This window comes from Corythoichthys intestinalis, chromosome 22 (assembly GCF_030265065.1).
Source record: "Corythoichthys intestinalis isolate RoL2023-P3 chromosome 22, ASM3026506v1, whole genome shotgun sequence".
Taxonomy (NCBI): domain Eukaryota; kingdom Metazoa; phylum Chordata; class Actinopteri; order Syngnathiformes; family Syngnathidae; genus Corythoichthys; species Corythoichthys intestinalis.
This window is the reverse complement of record NC_080416.1, coordinates 5,520,303-5,538,169: the sequence shown is the minus strand read 5'-3', so window position 1 is coordinate 5,538,169 and position 17,867 is coordinate 5,520,303. Positions and strand designations below refer to the sequence as shown.

Sequence of the window (17,867 nt, the reverse complement as noted above, 5' to 3'; positions counted from 1 at the left end):
AGTCCGTTTTCCGTCCGCTTGATTGCACGTTAGCCTCGTCACATTTGGTATTCAATATCCCTTGATTTATCCTTTTAAATATATCTCTTACACATAAATATCTCTAGCTTTAATATATATATTCTATGTCTATATTTCTGTATTTATAGCTATAACTCTCATCTAGCAGTGTAATAAAATAGTATTTTGGGGGGGATGTAATATTTGGGTGAAGGGTAAAATGATAAGGGCAGAAATATGTACTTTGGTATTGTAGACGAAAGGCAAACAATAATAACAACAACAATAATGCCAACAAAATGGCCGACCACACTGGTGATTTCAGAATTTAGGTCAGGAGTGTCAAACTGCTGGCCCGGAGGCCAGTTATTTCTTCAGTTACTGTTCCATTTGTTTCAATTAAAAAGTTATTAAAAGGTATACTATTTAGTTTGTTGTTAAGTGATCACTTTAATTTCGTGATGAAACCGGGAGTTTGAATGACCTTTGATTTAATCATTGTAGCCAAGGAGATTTGCTTACACACCACCACCTCCTTCCCTTTGTTAGCTGGGATAGGCTCCAGCACCCCCTCAGACCCTCATGAGGTAAGTGGGTCAGCATACAAATGAATCTGCTTGCATGCAAAATAAAAAAAAAAGAGAATATTCTTTTACCTTTTTTACATAAAAAAATACTTTTAAAATTCATATTTATTTTTACCCTTTTTACAAAGGAAATTAAAATGGAAATTGAAGAAAGTTGTTATCAAGAGGCTTAAAATAAAGAGGATTTGGACAATTTTGACATCAACAATGTCTCTTAAACGATTTTTTGACTATCAAAATAGTCGGTTAGTCAACCGTGGCGGCCCTTGTGTAGCATTCATTCGCCCCTCACAGTCATTGGCAGCCCAATGAGTTCAATATGCGAGTTTGACACTCCTGATTTCGATCAAATTGGGAAAAAAAAGCACAATGTGGCGCTGTGGCGTCAAGAAAAGTTAAGGAACTCCTTTCCCCAGAAGCCATCGATAATAATGTCGCAATACTGCTGAACACGGTGAGTGGTTGCTATGGTAACGAGTGACAACATTAGCAAGCACACGATGTTAGCATTAGCATCAGGGTGGCAAAACGATGCCCCGCCCTTCCCAACGCTTTAGCTTGTGGCTACAATATTCTTACAAAGTTACACACGCACGAAAATATTCCGAAAAGACGGCCGCGCCTCCCCGGCCGATCGTGGCCCCTCCCATTTTTGGCGGAATGTCGATTGAATGTGGGCTACGGAAAAAGTCTAAACGCTCTCGACCGTGATGGACTTTTCTGTGAGGGGTGCGGACTCGCTGGCGGCGTCCGCAGTTGTCTCCGTCAGAGGGACGTCCTCCTTTGTCTTCTCCTTGTTGTTATCCTGGGGCGTGGCAGCGGCCGCCAGGGGGCGGGGATCCTCCGGGGGCGAGGCGGGAGGGGCGGCGCCTCCGCCGAAACTGCGGGCGATCTCATCGAAGGTTTTGCCTTTGGTCTCCGGGACTTTGAAGAAGGTGAAGACCAGGAAGAGGAGCAGGAAGGCCAGGAAGATGAGGAAAACCCACGGGCCGCATAATTCCTAAGCATAAATAAAACACAGCATGTTATAATGCTCGCTAAAATCAACTTTTTGGCGGTGAAAAAAAACCCTGAAGACATTTCACCCAAAATTAGACTTTCTTTTCCCATTTGAATTTGAGGGAGGTTATATTTATGTTTATACTATTGCTACCAATACGTCTTAATTGCAACTTTTCTAAAATCTTTAAAAAAAATAAATCGATAAATAAAAGTGCATTTACTAGAAAGATTAAAAATTATTTTGAAAAATAATCCTGAAAATGGTTTGCAAAATGACCTGTTGACTTGAAAATACATTTTGTATATTTTCGAGAAAGTTTTTGGCAATAAAATACACTGAAATTAAATTATTTTAAGGTAATCACATACCGGTAAATTACTTCCAAAGAGTCGTATAATTGTTATCAAGAATTATTTTTTAAAAACTATGTAAGCCTTTTATACGGCAAATGATTATTTTTTGTGCTTAAAACAATACAAATTGAATTACAAAATAATATATATATATTTTTAAGGATTTTTAACAAATGACATATATGTAATCTAAATATTGAATAATAAAATATTAGTAAAAGGTAAATTAATCAAATTAAAATGAATAAAAACTGAAATTCAGCCAGGTTATGAAACCCGATAACACTCTAAAGTCTTTAAATTTCAATTTCATAGACTAACTCATTGCCTGCCATTGACAAAGATAGACATCCAATAACTTTTTCCTTAAAAATCAGGATAGTTTTAGTCCAAAAAAAAAAAGTAAAAAAATATATTTTCTAGAAAGGTTCTGTTCCTAAAATGGAATAAATTACATTTTTTTTTTAGGAATATTCACAAACAAAAACATAATAATTAAAGGTTCTGTCAATAAAATACCTACAATTTATCTTTATAGATAATCTAAAAAATTACTTCCAAGAAAAAAAATTTTTAAAAATCAATAAAAATTTCATTTTTTAAACTGTATCATATTATGAAATAATAAAAACTTGTATTTAATTACAAAATTGTGAACTAAAAATATATTGTATTTTTAATAAAATTAAAAAAATATTTTGTATTTTTAATCATTATATATACATTATATATACATATATTGCTGCAACGATTACCGTAACTGATTAACTTGAGCAATTTGATTAGAAAAAAAGCTTTTTTTTGCTGATTCAACTATTCTTTTAATTGGAGTGGCGTTGTAATGGTTTGTTTTGAAAGTGTTTGAATTTAGTTTTATTGAGTAGAGTGGATACACTGCCTTGTAGTGGTGACAGTGAATATGATAACTAATTTCACATGGCTGAATCCAGCTGCTCCCTGTTAAGACCAACATAAGGTAAGTTTTTTGTTTGAGTTAAGAGTTTTTTTTAATGCATTCGTACTTTAGTACATTGGTATATTTTGCTGTTTTTGTGGAAATACATGTTTGAACAATTTTTTTAAGCGCATTGTAATTTATTTTTTTTTAATAGCATATTATAGCATTTAAGCTAGCTGACTTTTGCTATGCAAGTTAGCCAATTGTTCTCTTCTTCTACTTAGATCCTCACTTTTTTTTTTTTTTTAATACTGTTTGAGGCTAAACTCAGGTATTCAAATATATTTTTAAATGAGAGTGCAATTCTGCATAGTTTAAAGAAACATTCGAAAAAGCATGAAATGCTCACAAGAGCATTTAATGCTCTTTTGAAAGTGGAATTATAGCAATCCGTTGGTTTACATCTCCTAGAATTTATTCTGCAATACATTTTCCTAATCTGATTACTTGATTATCCGAACTAAATAGTTGATAGATTAATCGACTACTAAAATAATTGATAGCTGCAGCGCTAACATACAGCATATATATATCTTTCTTTTCCTTTCAGCTTTTCCCTTCAGGGGTTGCCACAGCGAATCAATTATCTCCATTTAACCCTATCCTTTGCCTCCTCTGCTCTCATTCCAACTACCTTCATGTCCTCTTGAATTACATCCATCCATGGTCATCCTCTAGATCTCCTGCCCGGCATATGGAAATTCAGCATCCTTTTTACAATACACTCGCTATCTCTCCTCTGAACATGCCCAAACCATCTCAGTCTGACTTCTTCAAATCCTCTAAAATGTGCTGTCCCTCTGATATGCTCATTTCTGATCCTGTCCATCAAAATGGATTGGACGTCTATTGCCGTCAATGGCAGGCCATGCGTTAAACGACTGCCTTATAAGATTTGAATTAAAAGTCCTCTGCAACAACTACAAAAATTCAGGAGCATAGATGTTTTTTTACCTCTAGTTTGGGGAAGCTGATGCCGACGAGGAAGTTGGAGGTCCAGTTGCAGCAGCCGGCCACGGCCATGGCGGCGGGCCTCGGTCCCTGTGAGAAGAGCTCGGCCACGATGAACCAGGGGATGGGACCCGGGCCCAGCTCGAACATGGCCACGAACACCATCACCGCCAAGATGGCCACGTAGCTCATGCCGGCCACCTCTTTCTGCTCACGGGAAAGACGACGACTCATCAGAATGGAGAAGACTCTGGAGAAGCATAATGCTCGCTCACCTGCAGCAGCGAGATGGTCATGAGGAGAGCGGCCACCGCCATCCCGCCCAAACCCAGGAGGTGAAGCGTCCGCCGACCCGCCTTTTCCACAAGGAACAGCTGAAACATACGCAAGACGGTAAAAAAAAATCAAACAATTTGAAAACATGAGAGTCTCTTCCCTTTTTTTTTTTTTCCTTAAAGGCATTTTGTGTTGCTATTTAATACTGAAATTTATCAATTTTGATTTTTTTTCTCCACCCCCTCAAAATAATTAGACAATGTTTAAATTCTAAAAAATACCTTGTTAGATATAAAAAATATTCAAATAAACTTCCCCGACATTTAAAACTTTTGCTCTTAAAAAAAAAAAAAAAAAAATCAACATTTTTCTTTTTTATAAATTACATTTTTCCCCTCAAAATAATTAGACAATATGTTATCCTGGATATAATTTTGTTGAAAAAAAATGTATATATTCACTTTTTTCTGGGGGCGAATGGTGGTGGTGGTGGGGGGTGACATTGTATGCAGACTAAATGAAACTATATTAATGTGAAAAAAAAAAAGACATTTAAATCACATGGCAAAAAAATGAAGTTACTTCTAAATGTTTTTTTTTTTCAAATTCATTTAACAATAATAATTAATAGTATTTAATATTAATTAATAAACTTATTTTCTTATTTTAAATTCTAAAAAATACTTTGTTATAAATAAAAAAATTTTTGAAATAAATTTCCCTTCATTTAAAACTTTTTTCTCAAATAAATAAATGAATAAATAAACAATCAACATTTTTAAAAAAATTGGGCATCTAGCATAAAATCTGCGATTTTAAGTTTTGTTATACTAATATTAAAAATAATAATTGGGATTATATTAGGGGGAAAAAAATACATTTTCCCCTCTAAATGATAATAATGTTTTACTGAATGTAATATTGTTGAAAAATTCAAATATATAGCTTTTTTGGGGGCGGGGGTGACACTTTATGCAGACTAAATGAAACTGAAATGACATGGCGTGAAAAATTAAATGACTTCTAAATGTATTCTAAATGTAAATGTAAATTTATTTTTAATTATTTTAATATTAATAATTAATCATATTTAATATTAATCAATAAAAAAATATTTTAAAATCTAAAAAATACTTTGTTAAAATAAAAAAATATTTAAATAAATTTCCCCTCATTTAAATCCCCCCCCCAAAAAATTGTAAATTATTTTGCTGAAAAATGAAACAATATTTCTGTAATTTTTAAAAATGCATTTATGCAGTAAACTGTTTTTAAATGACTTTTTCATAGAAAGAAATCCTAAAACAATATTTAGTTGAAAAAAATCATTTAAATCATGCAAAACTATCCAAAAACATGTTTTCAATGTAAAACTTTCCCCACAAATAATTAGACAATGCTTTCCTGTCGGTGATATTTTTGAAAAATGAAAACATATTTGCTCTTTTCTAGATAAAAATTCTCCTTAAAAAAAATTGCATTAATACCCCCCAACTTTAAAAAACAAAGTATTTCTTTGAAAAGTTTTCAAGCCCTAGCGACAGCGAATTAGTGACCCACTAGTGACATTAGAACCCACCGAGACGACGGTAAAGACGGTATTGACGACGCCGGCGCCGATGGTGGCGTAGATGGGTTGCTTAACGCCGGCCGAGCCGAAGATGCCGGTGGAGTAGTAGAAGACCTGCGGACGGACGACGAGACGTCAAAAGCGGCTTTAAGCGAGCTCGGCCAAAATGAAACATCGACTCACGGCGTTGATGCCGGACAGCTGCTGCGACAGCTGCAGCATGACGGCGATGAGCAGCGGCTGGCGGTACGCCGGGCAGCGGAAGAGCTCCGGGATGGTCACTTTCTTCTCCAGGGCCATCTTGCTGCTCTCCTCCTTCATCTCCTGAAGGTCACGACTTACATCTTCGTTGCCGCGCAGACGAACCAGAGCTGCGCGCCAACACAAAGACGTAAAATTTTTTTGACTATTTCAGGAGCAATGTTAAATGATGCTGACGGACCTTTGCGCGCCTGCTCCTCCTGCTTGAGGTTGATGAGCAAGAAGCGGGGGCTCTCGGGGCAGAAGGGGAGCATGAGGCACTGCAGCACTGCCGGCGCCACCGTCAGCGCCAGAAGCAGCGGCCACAGACGCGAAGAACCCAGCAATCCCTCCAGACCCAAAATCTGAACAACACAAACACCACAACACCTTTACTTTCACTGTGTTTATACATTTTAAACCTAAAATAGTCCAAATCCTTTTGTTTGTTTTTTTTAAATGACCCCATTCAATATAAAATATATTTTTTTAAATTATTTTTTAAATTTGGTCTTTAAAAAAATTATGTGGATACAAAAAACCCCAAAAAGAAACAGCAAATATCTTTATTATTTTTTTAAATTCAATTTTATTACATATTCTAATATTTATTAATGTGTATTAATTTCAATTTTTTTCCAAAGAAAAATGAAATCCTGAAAAATTAAAATAATTTTTAAATTAAAATATTTATTTGCAAAAACATTGGAAATAAAAAACAGACAAGGAAAAAAACAAATCTTTTTATTTTAATAATTAAAATTATGTTTTAATAAATCAATTATTTTTAAGAATTGTTTAGTTATATTTATAATATAATAATAATAATAATTTATTTTAATTTAAAAAAAATATATATTTAAACAAGGAAAACAGCAGCAAATATTTTTTTTTAATTTTATTCATTATAATCATTTTTTTATTCATTATAAATACTTCATTTTAATTTAGATAATATTTCATTTTTAGTTAAAATTAATTTTATTAATACTTTATTTTAATTTTTTAATGATCAAAAAAATCTAAAAGGGTAAAAAATACCAAATATTTTTATTTTATTATTTATATATATTTTTAATTCGTTATAAATAATTAATTTTCATTCATTTTAATTCAGGAAATGATCATTTATTTTTATTTAGTAATTGAATTTTTAATACCGGTAATAAAAAAATATATAAACATAAAAAGGGAAAAAAACAGCAAATATTTTTATTTCATTATAATTATTTCTATTCATTATAAATAATTCATTTTAATTCATAAAATAACAATTCATTTTTAATTATAATTAATAATTAAATTTTTAATATTAAAAAATATATAAATATAAAAAGGGAAAAAAACAAATATTTTTATTTTAATATAATTATTTTTTAATTCATTATAAATAAGTGATACTAATTTTAAAAATAATGATTTTTAATTATATTTCATAACAAAAACAGCAAATATTTTTATTTTATTATATTCATTTTTCATTTTTACAAATAATTTTAATTTAGAAAATGATTTTTAATTATAATTTAAAAAATAATATATTTTAATTTTTTTTTTTATTAAAATATATATATATATACATATAAAAAGCAGTAGTTATTCTTTATTAATATTTTAATTTCTTTCTATTTCTTTCTTAAATGTTTAATTTTTTTGAAAAAGGAACAAAACTCAATGAGAGCCTATTTTTTTCCAGCTAAAATGTAAGACCCCAAAGTCAAATAACGGTAATACCTTCATTTCTATATGAGCCAATGAGTCCATTATTTAACTCATTGTCTGCTGTTGACGGCGCTATTTGTCCAATTCATTTGAAGTGGGAGGGTTGGCTTTCGATCGCTCGCTGCCACCCTCCCACTTATAATGATTTGGATGTCTACCAGTTATAAACTCCTTTCAGTTCACATCAGAACCATTAAAAGTCCTGACAAACCCCGCTACCAGGGTAACCATGTTGGTAGGGGCGACGTCCCCACCAAAGTCAACGCACTGATGTCACCGACCTGAGCCAAGAGGATGCCGACGACCACGCCCAGCTGGTGCAGTGTCCCGAAGGCGCCCCTGAGCGGGGTGGGCGACAGCTCGCCCACGTACATGGGCGTCAATCCGGTGAAGAGTCCGCAGAAGAGCCCGATCACCAGCCGCCCGGCGATCACCATCTCGTAGGACGCGCAGGTGGTGGACAGCCCCATGAGGCCTCCGCCGATCAGCGCCAGGATGTTGACTAGGAACATGGAGCGCCTCCTGCCGAAACGGTCGGCCATGACCCCCACGCTGAAGGATCCCACCATGCCGCCCACGCTGAAGATGGCCACGGTGACGCTCCACACCACCGTGCAGACGCCGGCGTCGATGGGCTCGCCGTAGCGTTCCAGCCACGTGTCGTTGAAGAACGAGCGCAGTTTCTCGAAAACAAAAATTCACCGATACAAATCAAATTACACGGCCGCTACAGCGGGCTAACTCCATTCTGATCGATTTCAGCGAAAGCATTTAGATGAAAACAGCAAATTTTGACACCAACCTGTTCAGGCGCATTGATGACACCCGTGTTAAATCCAAACTGCAGCGAGCCTATGACGGCCGTCGTCAGGGAGAACAGGAGGTAGCCCGTCACCTGCTTGCCCTGCGACTACAGGACAAAAAAATGTAACCGCGAGAATCAATCGTCCATCCCAAGTAACCTCATCAGCGCCACGCCACGTTAGTCTCGTTTCTCTCCTGGGAATCGGTCGCTTCGTAAATAATGCGATTGGATTAGGCCGTCGTCATGGCGACGGCACGTCCGCATCTGTCCCCTCTCGAGCAACAAACAGGAGAAACCTTTCCCATCTTTATTAGTTTCTCGACAAACATTAACTCACTGGCTGCCACTGACGGCGATAAATGAGTTTGTTTAAAAATGGACTGTTTTTACATTAACCACATAGTAACGGTAAAGTATTACCACTTACATCATAGAAACTAAGGAAACACATCAACACGATTCCTACCGTTTAATTGTATTTTTTTTTGTTTTGAAATTGAAAACTTGGCAGCCATTGACGGTGATAAATGTCCAATCCGTTTGAACTGGGTTCATTCAATTGCATGTGTTCATTTCATTTTAAATTGGCAAATTTGCCAATGGAGTTGGGTGAAGCTCTCCGTGAGTTATGTTTAATGTTCATTCGCCCCTCCCAGTTCAAATGGATTGGACGTCTAATGGCGTCAATTAGAGATGACGTCATTTTCAAAGTATCGGAATCGGCAAAAAAATATCGGCCATGCCTTTTTTTAATATATATATATTTTTTAATTAAATCGTTTTCTAATTGTATTTAACGTTACAGACATAATATGTTACACTCATCCAGACTCTTTAGTTTAGGCTTAAGGTAGGGTTATCAAATTTATCCCAAAAATGGCGGTAATTAATTTTTAAAAAATGTATCACGTTAAAATATTTAACGCAATTAATACATGCGCTGCACGACCCACTCACACATTGTCGCGCTCAATCTGTAATAGTGCCGTTTTACCTATATAGAGAGATAAAAGTTAGCGTAAAATGAGTAGAGTGAATTTTGGCAGTCTTTGAAGCCTTTTTTTAATTGGCTAAAGCCTTACTATCCCTCTTCCTACAATTAGATATTACATGGGAAGTATTGTGGGGAAAAAAGGTAACAATTGATCGTTTTCTTAACACCTTGTGTTATTTCCCATCGCAGAGAAGATATATGAATTGGTAGCACTACGCACAGTCATGCTTCCACTTCCCATCATGCATTTGGGTTGAATGGCTGCAGTATCATTTACTGAAAGCTCAACAAATACACTAGATGGCAATATTTAGTCACAATATACAAAGTCAAGTCTTTCTATCCGTGGATTCCGCTTACAGAAAGAAATTTAATAGTGTAAATGGCATCTTGAGGATTTATTGTCATAATAAACAAATACAGTACTTATGCACTGTATGGTGAACGTATATATTCGTCCGAGTTTTATTCATTTTTTTCTTAATGCATTGCCAAAATGTATATGATCGGGAAATAATATCGGGAATGATTGGAATTGAATCGGGAGCAAAAGAAAGCAATCGGATCGGGAAATATCGGGATCGGCAGATACTCAAACTAAAACGATCGGGATTGGATCGGGAGCAAAAAAAACATGATCGGAACAACCCTAGCGTCAATGGCAGCCAGGAAGTTCATTTGGGTTTTTTGAGGCACGACCTGTCAAATTTTTGTCTACAGAGGTCCCGCTACTTGCGAACGTCTCTACAAACAGAATTATCAGGTTACACCAAGAGAATACTAAACAAGAAAATACTGAACTTCTCACATTTCTGCATAAAATCACCATCAAATGTGATCTGATCTTTGTCAAAATCACACAGATGAAAAAACAGTGTCTGCTTTAACTAAAACCACCCAAACATTTATAGGTTTACATATTTTAATGAGGATAGTATGAAAACATTGACATGTGGGGGAATAATAACTAAGTGAACCAAAACATTTAACCCCCCACCCCCTTTGGCAGCAATAACTTCAACCAGGCGCTCCCTGTAGCTGCAGATCACATCGATCAGGAATAATCTTGGCCCGTTCTTCTCTACAAAACTGCTGTAGTTCCATCAAATTCCTGGGATGACTGGCAGGAATCCCTATCATGCCACGGCATCTCAATGGGGTTTGAGTCTGGACTTTGACTTGGCCACTCCAGAACGTGTATTTTGTTCTTCTGAAACAATTCTGAAATTGATTTTTGGATCATTGTTTTGTTGCAGCATCCATCCTCTTTTTAGCTTCAACTGTCTGACAGACGGCCTCACGTTTTCCTGCAAAACATCCTGATAACCCTTTGAATTCATTCTTCCATCAATGATTGCAAGTTGTCCAGGCCCTGAGGCAGCAAAACAGCCCCAAATCATGATGCTCCCTCCACCACAGTGGGGATGAGTTGTTGATGTTGGTGAGCTGTTCCATTTTTTTCTCCACACATGACATTGTGTGTTACTCCCAAACAATTAAACTTTGGTTTCATCAGTCCTCAAAATATTTTTACCAAAACGTCTGTGGAGTGTCCAAGTGCCTTTTTGCGAACATTAAACAAGCCACAATGTTTTTTTTGGGAAAGCAGTGGCTTCCTCGGTGGAGTCCTCCCATGAACACCATTCTCGGCCATAGTTTTACATATAGTTTGTGTGTGCACAGAAATATTGGACTGAGCCAGTGATTTCTGTAAGTGTTCAGCAAACACTATAGGGTTATTTTTTACATCTCTGAGTATTCTGCACTGAACTCTTGGTGTCATCTTTGGTGGACGGCCACTCCTTGGGAGAGAAGCAACAGTGCCAATATCTCTCCATTTGTCGATAACTTCTCTGACTGTCGATTGATGAACATCCAGACTTTTAGAGAAGGTTTTGTATCCTTTCCCAGCTTTATACAAATCAACAATCCTTGATCGCAGGTCTTCATTTTTTTTTTTTTTTTTTTTTTTTTTGACCGAGCCATAATGTACATCAGACAATGCTTCTCATCAAGACAATTCTTACCAGGTGTGTGTTTTATAGTGGGCAGGGCAGCTTTTAACCACTTATCAGTGATTGGGCACACACCTGACTTAAACTGTTCGGTAAAAATTGGTTTCAATTTCTCTTTAAGTCTCCTTAGGCAGAGGGTTCACTTGCTTATTTTTTTCCCCCCTTCTGTCATTGTTTGCATACTATCCTCATTGAAATATGAAAACCTATGAATGTTTGGGTGGTTTTAGTTAAAGCAGACACTGTTTTTACATCTGTGTGATTTTGATAAAGATCAGATCACATTTGATGGTGATCTTATGCAGAAATGTGGTAAATTCCAAAACGTTTAGATACGTTTTTATGCCACTGTATAGCTGCTCTGCCATTGGCTATTGCCTAGCATCTTCCTAGCATTCAATTGGCTAAGAGTCACCTCTTCTGTGTATACATCTGTGTATCCCAGTGTATTTGTATTTATTACATGTTTTGATGCATTTTTCTGCTTAATAAAACATTTATGTCTGAATTTTTAGGGGTGCTTGGAACGGTTTAGGGCATTTACATGGAAAACACATCTTTACTTACAGAATTTTCAGTTTACGATACTACTTCCAGAACCAAATAATTTCATAAATTGAGGTACCACTGTTTATGTGTCCTGTCCTGTCTATCCAATCTACATAACATCACTTGATGCCTTGCTAGAGCCAAAATGGATGACATGCACTGTGTTTGTTATCAATTTGCTTTCTACGGTGGGTCAGGTGTTGGCAGTGTTGTTTTGTGCATTGTCAGCAATGACCGAGCAAGAATCGCAGGAGGACACTTTTAGGACGTCACGCGGTCAGATGTTTTTGTGGGTTCACATTTTGGCCAGTAGGAGGCAAATATGACACTCGTGAGGGATTGCTTCGGCAAATCAGAGTACAGTACTGCACTACATTTGAGGGGCTATTAGAGCACTTGAAAAAAGCATTCCATAGTATGTGGATGGTATACACACAAAAGTCACAATTTCCTTCATGAAGTGGTTAAAACACAAAAGGCAATGCCTCAAAAGCAAATGACTATGAGTCAGAACTAGAGAAATCAGGTGCTCTATTTGGGAATTTTCATGACTTCAACACAAAAACTGCATCCGAAAACGCTCTAAAACACCAACTGGTAATGAAATGATGTTTGTCCAATGGTTGACTAATTACATTACCATTTGTGAACTTTTTTTTTTTTTTTTTTTAAAAGAGGGTGCTATAGTCTGCGTATTATTGATAACCTTATAACATCAAATTGATCAAAACCGAAAATAAAAAGTGTGAAGAATCACAAAATGTTTGCAATCATTTTTACCTTCTCATGTATAAATTATGATTTTTTTTGGGGGGGGGGGCTTAACGTGAGCATTCAAAGCCAGTCTATCTCATGCAATGAGTTAAATGCTAAAAAAAGAACTTTCAAGTATTATTTTTGGCTATAACCAGTGTTAAAATATTTGAAGCCCCGAAACATCACTGCTCTAGAGGAGATCTGCATGGAGGAATGGGCCAAAATACCAGCAACAGTGTGTGAAAAGCTTGTGAAGAGTTACAGAAAACGTTTGGCCTCCGTTATTGCCAACAAAGGGTACATAGCAAAGTATTAAGATGAACTATTGGTATTGACCAAATACTTATTTTCCACCGTGATTTGCAAATAAATTCTTTAAAAATCAAACAATGTGATTTTCTGGATTTTTTTTTCCACATTCTGTCTCTCATGGTTGAGGTTTACCCATGTTGACAATTACAGACCTCTCTAAAATTTTCAAGTGGGAAAACTTGCACAATTAGTGGTTGACTAAATACTTATTTGCCCCACTGTATACATATATATATATATATATATAGTATATGTAAGAGTGCTGTAAGCTGAATTTTTAACGGCAGTTAATCGCATATTTTCATTGTTAACTGTCATCTCTAGCACTTTTGGTTTAAAAAAAAAAAGTCCATTATTTTATCAAATTTCAATATATTTATATTAATAACTACATTTTTTTAATGCACAAAAATAGTCACTTGACCTATAAAGGGTTAAAGGTCATTATAACAGTCTATTGTAGTGATCAGTGTCCCTGAAAGGGTTAAAACATGGACTTATTTACAGTAAAATGTCAAAACTACCAATTAAAATTGATTACTACGTTAATCCGAGTCAAACAATGTTGATTTATGGCTGCTAAAGTGGAAATTATTTATTCTACTCAGTTTTTTTTTTTCCAACAAGTTTCGGTAAAAGGAGCTGACATTAGCATTGTTAGCTTGATAAATCCAGAACACCTGCACTCGGGGAAGCACGCAAAGGCCAAGGTTGTAACCTTCCTCCCACATCACATGCAACATTATGTGTCATATCATTCATAGACATCTCAGCACAAACATGGCTGACTATTTGTTTAAGGTGCTGACATGACTTCTCAAGTGGACACTTTGACATAGGAACAGGGTAAATAGTTGCTTTGCAGATTTGAAAAAGCCTCCTTAAAAATGTTTTCCCTCAGATTCCAAAATAACGATGATTCGAAGGATGAAAAGGAGTAGGGTAATGAATCCAGTTGTGGCTGAGCAATTGCATATGACTGTTAGCAAACGTGTGGCTAAGTGCGGTAAGGGTTTAATGAATCCAATAATGCATGGGGAAAGGGGGAAGTGATGTATGCCGTAAAGCAGTCAGCACATTTGGCGTTTATTTTGTGTGGCAGGGTTCCTGCCACCCTCCTCAAAGTTAATTAGTGTCGGTGAAAGCGATGCAGACCCCCTCAAGATATAAAAGAGGTGTCATCCAACTCGTCAGTCGACATACAATCACAAAACCCGCCAACCCATTTACTTTTTTTTTGAACGTGTTTTTGAAAAATAAAAAAATGGCAGCCAAATGAACAAAATTCTGCCCTGGTCTTTCCTGATCTTTTTCAATGGCAGCCAATGAGTTAAGTTATAAATCATTCATTTTTAAAAATCATTATGATTACCGTAATTTTTGCACCAGACTAAGGCGCCACCCACCAAATTTGGCACGAAAACGGCATTTGTTCATACATAAGCCGTACTGGACTATAAGCCCAAACTGTCCTGCCTGTATTATGGGATGTTTACACCAAACGTGTTAGGTTTTTTTTTTTTTTTTCTTTTTTTCCCCTCCTAGTGAGACTTGTCCTTGTGATTGTCCATTGATTTAACCTGTTGTGCCTGCTCCTAGTGTAAACTCCAACCTGCATCCTCCTGTATTACCCACCTGTTCCTCATTGTCTCGCTTTCCCCTGTCTGTGTGCGTGTGCGTATATAAGCGCCCAGTTTCTTTTCACTCCTTGTTGCGTCATTGTCGAGGTCAATCCCAGTGTGTCGATATCTACTTCTGAAGCCCTCGTGTTCCTGCATTCCCTGTTTGAGTAAGTTTTGATGCCTTTTATTTGATCCCCTGGCCTTTTATTGGTACTTTGTGCGTTTGTTAATTATCATTAAACCAATTTTGAGGTCACTGCTACCCGGCCTTGCCTCCCTGCCTTGCTTTGGATTTGTTTCCCTGCTTTTGGGTCCAGACCGCTCGTCCGCCCTCGTTCCATGTGAAAAAGATATTAACCGGTAACACTTTACTTGACGGCGGCATCATGCAACTGTCATAAAACCAAATGAACCACCATTCATTGCCTCATTTGGCCATCACTGCTCCCTTTGGGGGGACTGTCAACCTCTGCTGCCACCTGATGTCAACACTGTTGTTGTCCAACATGCCTCCTAGCATGCATTGCAGCACTACAGATGTAAATAACAAAATTCATGTTCTGTGCTAATTATTTCTTCAGTGACTGTTCCAGTTGAGTCATTAATTGCTAGTTATGGTATTAGTTAACACTTTTTTCCACAGTGTCACCATAAGACTCATTAGACAATCATAATTATTACAGTACACTGTCATGAGCCTTAATAAATGCTTATAACAGATGTGATTTAGTGTTATCTGGCAAATTATCGAAGTTTTGAATGGATGTAAAAGATCCAAGTTGACATAAATGGAGTTAGTGACACAATTTGTCAGTTGACACTTGATGACATCTGCCATAATCATTCAGTAATACTCATGATTGTGTCATATCATAATTATGACGGTCTTATGACAGTCTTATGATGCCGCTGTCAAATAGAGTGTTACCAATTAACACAAATATATCAGCAAATAAGCCGCACTGGACTATAAGCCGCAGGATTTATAATGAAGGGAAAAAGTAGCGGCTTATAGTCCAAAAATTACTGTAATGTTCATTTTATCAAATGGATGGCAACTAAATCGTTAATAAATAAATTTAAAAAAAGAAAACAAACATTGATATCTTTATAGATTAAAAAAAAAAAATGTTTTAGACAGACAAGTTTTCCCACCCTTTCCTGTACGAATCAAGAATTTTTCTTAAATGTTTTCATTTTTAGATGCAGCGTGGAAAAGAGAACATCATGTGACAAGAGGCAAAATATGACCACGCTTCAACTAGAACGTTGTCACCAACCACAAATGAGCGCAAAAGAAAGAATCCAACACTCACCTGCTGTCCTTCCATCGTTTTCCTCCTTTTTTCCTCGGAAGGAGAAGCTGCTGCCGAGTTGGCCTTGCCGGACTCCCTCGCCGCCCGTCAGCGCTCGCGTCTGCGGGGAAACGAGCGCACCTCGTCAGCGACCAGGCGCTGTCCGCGGTGCTGAACGGACATCCACTGACCTGTTTCTCGGCTGAAAACAGACTGAAGTTTACGTTGCGTCTTGGTGAAGCTCAGCACGTCCACCACTAATTTCTCTCGGTCTTTTTATCCACCTCCGAGATGTGAGGTAAGCGAGAAAATAGATGTCGTGACGTGGCCCCGCCCCCGCGTTGCCGACGTGCGCGCGCAACCTCCTCATCGACGGCCGCCATGTCCTACGGTGGCCGCCGCATGCACGCATGCGGCTTAAGTCGCTTTATTAGGGACACCTACGTGTAGGGTTATTGTTACAACTGTCAGCTGGCGTGACGAGAGCGCATGCGTAGATGTCACGCGCACCCTATCTTCCCATAATGCATCAGCTGACAGCGACCTTGATGGATGCTGATGCTGCGGGTGATGACGCAACGCATGTTATTACCAGGGCAACGGAGGAACTGTGGAAACAATCCTATCTAAGTGATTTACAGGCAGTTAGTTATTTTAGTTTTGTTGGGTCAGTTTGACCCAAAAGAAAGTACAAGTGTCGACAAGTTATTAAAAATCAAGCTCAGACTCATTGGCTGCCCTTGACTGCAACACACGTCCGATCCATTTCTGACTGGGGCGAATAAACGTCCCAGTCAAAGTTAGATCGGACGTCTATCGCAGTCATTGGCAATAAAAGTTAAACGTGACAAACTAAATTTTGGAAACTTTTCATCTAAATTTAAACATGTGCCATGCACTAACCCTCATTAAGACTAGCAAAACAGGGCTAATACACAAAAACACTTTTCAAAAAAACAGGTCAATTTGTACAGAGCTCCAAAAGGGACATTGACAGAAATAAAATACATTTAAACTATCTGGTGCACACCAGATAGTATTTGGTGCGCACTAGAAAAGTATCTGTAATAAAATAAACCATCTGGTGCGCACCATATAATTTCTAGTGCACACTGCGTACTATCTGGTGCGCCCCAGAAAACTATTTGGTGCGCACTAGAAAAGTATCTAATAAAATGTAAACCATCTACTGCGCACCAGACAGTATGCGGTGTGCACTCGAAACTGGCTGGTGCGCACGAGTAACTGTCTGGTGCGCCCCAGAAAAGTATTTGGTGCGTACTAGAAAAGTGTCTAACCAAATTTTTTTTAAAACCATCTGGTGCGCAACAGATAGTATGTGGTGTGCACTAGAAACAATCTGGCGCGGACCAGAAAAGTATCTATTAAAACCATCTGATGCACACCAGATAGTATGCGGTGCACACCATTAAACTATTTCGTGAGCACTAGAAAAGTATCTGTAATAAAACAAATTTAAACCATCTGGTGCACACCAGATAATATTTGGTGCACACTAGAAAAGTATCTGTAATAAAACAAACCATCTGGTGCGCACCAGATAATTTCTAGTGCGCACCGCATACTATCTGGTGTGCCCCAGAAAACCATTTGGTGCGCACTAGAAAAGTGATAAAATAAATGTAAACCATCTGGTGCACACCAGATAGTATGCAGTGCGCACTAGACACTATCTGGTGCGCCCCAGAAAACTATTTAGTGCGCACTAGGAAAGTGTCTTAAAAAAATACATTTAAACAATCAGGTGCGCACCAGGAAGTTACACTTTATAGGCCAGAAACTGCAGGTGCGCATCAGATACGAGTAGTTTTGGCGTGCTAAAAATTATAATACAGGAT

The 17,867-nt window shown here is 37.2% G+C and overlaps 1 protein-coding gene across 1 annotated transcript; it reads right to left on the bottom strand.

Annotated features, from left to right (window-relative positions):
• Window positions 1–367: 367 nt before the first annotated feature.
• LOC130910402 (solute carrier family 2, facilitated glucose transporter member 3-like) lies at window positions 368–16,478 on the bottom strand. Its single transcript, XM_057827659.1, has 10 exons — window positions 16,200–16,478; window positions 16,030–16,129; window positions 8,463–8,570; window positions 7,942–8,343; window positions 6,141–6,303; window positions 5,882–6,069; window positions 5,708–5,812; window positions 4,128–4,226; window positions 3,856–4,059; window positions 368–1,587 (listed from the first exon to the last, which is right to left on the bottom strand). Exons 2-10 carry the CDS (start codon window positions 16,042–16,044, stop codon window positions 1,279–1,281), a joined length of 1,593 nt encoding a protein of 530 aa, XP_057683642.1. The 5' UTR covers window positions 16,045–16,129; window positions 16,200–16,478; the 3' UTR covers window positions 368–1,278.
• Window positions 16,479–17,867: the final 1,389 nt, after the last annotated feature.

Coding starts and splice junctions, on each gene's coding strand:
- LOC130910402 (XM_057827659.1), bottom strand. Junction 6,304..7,941: donor TCGGCATCCTCTTGGCTCAG/GTCGGTGACATC, acceptor TGTGTTGTTCAG/ATTTTGGGTCTGGAGGGATT. Junction 4,227..5,707: donor CCGTCTTTACCGTCGTCTCG/GTGGGTTCTAAT, acceptor CGTATGTTTCAG/CTGTTCCTTGTGGAAAAGGC.